The following is a 6,419-nucleotide window of genomic DNA, read 5'->3' on the forward strand; positions in this document are numbered from 1 at the left end:
AATCATTAAGTTGGCCTACAAGTAATTGTGTCTGTAATGGTTGGTTTTTTTACTTGAGATAGGAATAAAGCCCTGTAATAATGCCTACTATATACTTGGGAAAAAATGATGATATGCATGCTGTAGATGATTGCATGGGACATTTTTTGCTATATGTATTACTTAACTGCTCATCAAATTACAAGTATCATTTTCGAAACTGCAATTCCTCAGTCCAGAGGACTTGACATTCTAATATGTTCCATTGCTTGAACAATTGTCTGCCTGAACCTTGTTAAATTGATCTTCAAATTCTGAGCATCAATATACACAGCCCTTGCAGCAAAGTAGTCCTTTGCGAATAATGATGCTGGATCAGTAATGATAGGATCATCCCGACTGTAAGTCTCACTGAGAGTGCTCTCCTCTGGTTCAGTCTTGTACTCCAAGTATTGCACACCCATTTCTCTTGCCGGTACACCAAAATAGTAAGTTGAACCCCACTCCAGCCCCAGTGGCACAACCTGCACCATCACTGCCCCTGCGGGCAAGAACAGCTCAGTTGTTAGACCAGCACCATGTGCTCCAACCAGTACACTACATGAGTTCACCACCTCAGTAAATTTGTTCAAATTTGACATCCTATTAGGCCTTGTCACAACAACTTGGAATCCCAATTCCTCGATCATAACCACCATTTCATCTTCATTTAGGAACTTTCTTGAATTACCACGAGATATGAAAATTAGAACTGGTTTTTCTCTCTGTATCTCGGAAACATTCTTGATTTTCAGACTATATGCTTCTCTTAGGAACCGCTTAAAGTCCACCATTGAGTACCCTCCCGGAATATCGGTGCTGTTGAGAGATAAAAAGCCATGGTACTTGAGCCCTATAACAGCTGCGGGAAAGCAGTGAACATTGCCATCTGCTGCTGGATTTATAACCTCGTAACGAGTCAGAAGCGAGAGAATGTTGCTGTATTTACTCACCCACCAGGGTTTATAGTCTATGATCACAAACTTGACTTGGGAGCGGAAATGGCGGCTGGTGATGAATAAAGGGATGATAAGTTCATTGAATTCATGAAATTGGTTTCCTGCAAAGCCACCAGTAGAAAAAACCACAGCGGGAACATCATGAATGAAATGACAAGCAGGTAAATGATCAGCATCTCCATTAACTATTTGTACTGGTGTAACATAGTCCAGTGCAAGTTTCGAAGGATATGGTCTAATCACTCGTTTAACTTGGGATTGAGAGGATTCAATGTAAACTGTTAATGAATTGTTGGCAATCCTAACTGGTCCGTTTGCAACACACACTTCAGAGTTAATATCGGTGTCGCAAGTGAAGCCTGTTGTGTCAAGCTGGATCCTGTTTTCACCTGCACATGCATTGAAACATTTTCATAGACCATATCCATCTATCTGCATTTTTCATTAATACTGCTTATTGTATTATTAGAATGCTAGAGATGAAAGAAGAAAGAACCTCTCACAAGTCTCCTTAACAGGAACTCTAAAGAATCACTTATTTCAATGGCTTTGGCATCCTTTTTGCTGCTGGAATTGCATCTGAAATTTAACAACTGCTGCTTCCCTTCATAATTTAATCACTTTATTCAGCCAACTTAATTAACAATAAGCTTAAACTAATCACCAAACTTAATTTGTTCACATTTTCTTTTTAATGCTAAATGTAATGAAAATGATACTTACATGACTCAAATGGTGTGACATCTGAGGCAAAAAATACAGCAAAAAGCCAGGCAAGAAGAAGTAGGAAAGCTACTGAAGTTGCAGTAAGCACTAGCCTGTTTTTCTCCTTCCCCATTTCTGATTATTATGTAAAATTATTCCAAATATTTTGTATTATAAATAATTGAAATTAAAGAAGACAATATCAATCATGCAATTAGTTCCTCTGTTGGCGTGTCTATTCTTTTAAACAGTCTGGATATCTTTCATCAATTTGTTAGCCACCTTTATATTCCTGTTATACTTTAATGATGCATCAGAAAGTTGATGGAGACACCTTAGCTGTATTGCTGAATCGTTTCTTTGGGTGAGATCTGCTAGCATAATAATTTATAATTTTCTCTTGGGTCGTTTGTTAATGAGCAATTGATTTTTAATTGGTCCATGATTGGATCAACTTATGAGCAGCCATTATTTACTTCAGCTGCCAAGCTTATGGGCTACATTACAAAATCAATTTCCAATTAATTATTATTATTTATTATTTTATTTTTTCAATAAGCTTGTTATATATATATAATATATAAACTTAATATGCTAATTTAATCAATTTAAGCACAATCCTGATGCTTGAGATTATCAAGGTTCATAGTTTTCAATAAAATAATCGGATTAGATTATTAATAAATCAGTATTGGTTGGTAAGGGGTCAAAGTACAACTTTTCGTGTTCATTTCTGTCCGTGATCTGGCAGTAGTTGAGTTTTATGTATATCTAATAACTACCAGAATGATAATGCAAATCTGGGAAATTAGTGAATGTATTAAGAAATATGATCCTATTTATCGGTATAATTTACATTATAACTCCATTACAAATAAGTTTCTCCAAGTCCCCATGTTTCAAGATTATTTAGAAACAGTATATAAATACTTGGTAATTGCACAAATACCCATATCTATATAAATCTAGGAGTGAAATTCTGTTCATTTGTACAAAGTATTTTGGTGGCTTTTTACGCCATTGTTTTAAACAGTCTAGTTCTGGGCATTGAAAGGATCTAAATTTATGATATGTACAAAAGATTTCACAAGTACAGGACATATTTTGTCATAGGATTAGGAGCCACAAATGTGGGAAAACAAAAGGGCTTGTGAGGGCTCAATCTAATCATGAATCATTTCATGTAGTCTGGTCGAAGGCCTAAAGAAAAGTTCACCAAAGGATTAGAGGCCCCAAACACACTTACTCTGGGCCGAGATGATGCTTTGTTTTTAATTATGAGTGCTTTTATTGGCATCCCATCATTATCTTATGAAATCCCTTCTTGGCACCCCTACACTATCTTGTAAAATCCCTTATTCTAGCAATTATAGTAAAAAATCTGAAGGAAATTTTATAAAAATAACTCAAAAACTTTTATAATATTCACATTTAACCCTCCAAACTTTTTCCTATCAACACTAGTCAAAAACCTCTGAAGTATTGAAAATACCTCTCTCATTCTCACCAAACTTCCTCTCTCTCTCTCTCTCTCTCTCTCTCTCTCTCTCTAACCAATGATTTCTCTCACAAGGTGATCACTCATCGCCTACGGCTTCCCGAAGTCCATCCTTGGTAGCCAACATCACCAAAATTTCAGTCAAGATCTGAAATCAAAAGTTGGTTAAAAAACCCTTGATTTTGAAGCATGTTCTATTTTCTATTTTTCTTTTATGTTATGGTTTTCTTGTTGGTGAGTGAAGATTGAAGTGTTTGTGATGTTGATGGCATGGGTGAAGTTGTTGGTGTGGTGCATGGGTGAAGATTGAAGTTGGTGTGGGCTTGGTGCTGGGAGGCTTCGCACCTGATCGCCTGTCGCACCTTATTTGCGCGACAAGTGCGCTCCTGTCACACCAAGTTACATTTTTTTTTAACGTGAAGTTGGTGTGACAGGCAACTCGTCGCACTAAATTTTTGCGACTACTGCCTGTCGCAGTAAAAGACAGTTTCGATACAACTTACTCTTGGTGCGACAGGTTGCCTGTCGCACAAATTTAGCGGGACAGGCGCGTACAATTGCACTGAAACTCTCTTGTCACACGAAATCAAGTTGACAAAACACCTCTTAACACTCAGTGATGTAAAAACAAAGTATAAACAATCTACGAAACATTTCATCAAACACTTAATACGCAATATTTTTACAAAACTAATTTCCTTTTAATTAGTTTTCAATTAACTTACCTGGGTTTTGGGCTATATTTCACTTTCTTATAATCGTATTAGATTAGTGTTGGATCCGGATGGATTCGGTTGTATTTGATCGGAATTTACTTTTATCGTTCACCGTCGTCGTTTGGCGTTGCTATTTGCTGGTGATGATTCAAGAATAAAAGGCTGTGTTTGGTTTGATAAAGAGGAAGAAGAAAAGTTACGTTTGGTTTGATAGAAAATGGTAATTTGGGGAAGAAACCTTGTGTTTGACTAATTATAATAGGAAAAACTTTAAAAGACCAATTGTAAAAATTACAAAAGATTTTGAGTTATTTTTATAAATTTTCCAAATATAAATCTAAATAGACCTCTATGTTTTTCTTTAAAAAGAAAAAGAAAAAGAAAAAAAAAGAATCAAGTTTTCTCTATCGCAAAATTCTTTACCCACACATAAGCATTATATACTTTTTAACCATAGGAACTCTTATTTGGAAGAAGGGCATTTTTTAAATTAAATGTGAGTGTCAATAGTAATAGTGAATTTTCAGTATTATTTTATGGTTAGTCATCATTAACTCTTAATTATTCATAATCTTAAGCCAGATTGTGTCCAATAATTAATAATGATTAACCATATCTGTTAAACTTTAAAGAGAAAATAGGAAATAGGAAAAGTCATAACGAGTCAATGATATAATATGCCTCGCATGTGTTCCAAAAATTTTAGAGCAAAGTAGACCATGAATCAATTCTTGAGCTTTAAAATGGCTGTCTCTATATGAAAATGCCAGAAGAATATCAATGGGGAACCATGAAAAAGCAAGATAAGGATCTACGCAAGGAGCAGCCTCCAATGGACCCCCCAACAGGCCAACACCACAAGACCCAACATGGAATTCTGATTTGAAATAAATAAGAAAATATTTCGATTATTTCTCTGTCAATCACTTCCAACCACACACAGTTATTACAAACGAAACAGGGGATCGACTTTATAACAAGAAGGAAAGACCCAAAAAAAAAAAAAAATTCAAATCTAAGAAAACAAAATATGCTATTTGAACAAAAAAGACATTCCAGGCAAGAGCTAATGGGATATTCCTTTAGTTAACGAAATGACCCCGATGCATATTGTTAAGGATATATAATATCTCACTTTAGTTGATAATGACTTATGCTAAGTATTTAAAATTTAGACGCCTTTTATTTATGAACTAATTTTTTAGTATGAGTTCTACTCTTTCTTTTCTTCATTACCAAACTCATGCATGAGTGCCGCCCACATTATAATTCATAATACAGGATTAGGAATATTACCCTACGTCAATGGAGAGTGAATTTTGAGCAATCCATAACTCATAAGTTTGCTTTTATGTATGAGTTACATCTATGAGTTTCTATAATCTATACACATATGGAAAGTGTCAAGGAGATAAACCTCAACTCAAGCCTTTTTTTTTTTTTTTTAACTTTGAATTTGTGTCGTAGTTAGGGTTCTATGTACACTTTGAGATCCAATAATATAAATATTGACTCCAATATATGATTCCTCCAAGAAATGAACAAACCTTCCATTTTGTTGATATGTATCCAAGTTACCATATGGATCGACCGTGAATAAATCAATAAAAAGAAAGTAAGTGAAACCGTATACTATAAATTACTTAGATGGTGTTGCTTGTGAGATGGAAAAAATATTACGTGTTCGATGTATCTCTTGATCTGTTCTAATTTTGCGAAGTTAAAGCTCTTGAATATGGCTTTTAATTTGTTGGCAAAGGGGAATGTATGATACCCAATTTGGTGTCTTTGAAAGTGAAAAGTTTCACTTGTTGGTGATGAAATATGAGTTAAGCATTTTTTTTTCTTTTATCGAATAATTCTGACTCCTCTAAGAAAAGCAAAACACGACTAAAATCTGATTCTTTTTTTTTTTTTCTCCTGTTTCTTTAGATAAGGTATTTGGTATACAGAATTGAACATGATGTTCTATATTAAAAAAAAAAAAAGAAAAAAAAGATGTTGTCGGTTTCTGTCTACTTGCATCAAATTGTTTTCGAATTGTCAATTATATCACTTCATTCATATTCAAAAATAAAAAATTCAGTGGTTTTTAGGAATTCTTTACACCATGTGTATAAAGCTTGGAGTAATGATACAGTCACAAACTCTTGTACAAACTTATTTTGTACAAACTGACATGGCATTAATTCATTGGTTGAATGAAAATATAAATTAATAAAAATAAATCATGTGGGCCAAGTGATATTTAATTGAGTAATGATATAGCCACAAACTCTTGTACAAACTTATTTTGTACAAACTGATGTGGCATGATAAGATTAGTTGAATTAAATATCACTTGGCCCATATGATTTGTTTTTATTAATTTATATTTTCATTCAACCAATGTATTAATGCCACATTCGCGCCCCTTTTTTTACAGTGAGGTGACGGGCTGCATCATTCCACCATTTAAACACAACGCAGGCTAAGCATTCCCACACAACACTTGATTTTTTTTTTTTTTGACCAGAGTGAGGG

General features: G+C 34.4%; 1 protein-coding gene across 1 annotated transcript; it reads right to left on the reverse strand.

Annotated features, from left to right (window-relative positions):
• Positions 1-25: 25 nt before the first annotated feature.
• Positions 26-1,815, reverse strand: LOC18055218 (protein O-linked-mannose beta-1,4-N-acetylglucosaminyltransferase 2). The gene is made up of 3 exons (XM_024177887.1): positions 1,701-1,815; positions 1,474-1,581; positions 26-1,366 (listed from the first exon to the last, which is right to left on the reverse strand). The coding sequence occupies exons 1-3, from the start codon at positions 1,813-1,815 to the stop codon at positions 210-212; spliced, it is 1,380 nt and encodes a 459-aa protein (XP_024033655.1). The 3' UTR covers positions 26-209.
• Between the last annotated feature and the right edge of the window lie 4,604 nt (positions 1,816-6,419).

This window comes from Citrus clementina, unplaced genomic scaffold (assembly GCF_000493195.1).
Source record: "Citrus clementina cultivar Clemenules unplaced genomic scaffold, Citrus_clementina_v1.0 scaffold_1, whole genome shotgun sequence".
Taxonomy (NCBI): Eukaryota; Viridiplantae; Streptophyta; class Magnoliopsida; order Sapindales; family Rutaceae; genus Citrus; species Citrus x clementina.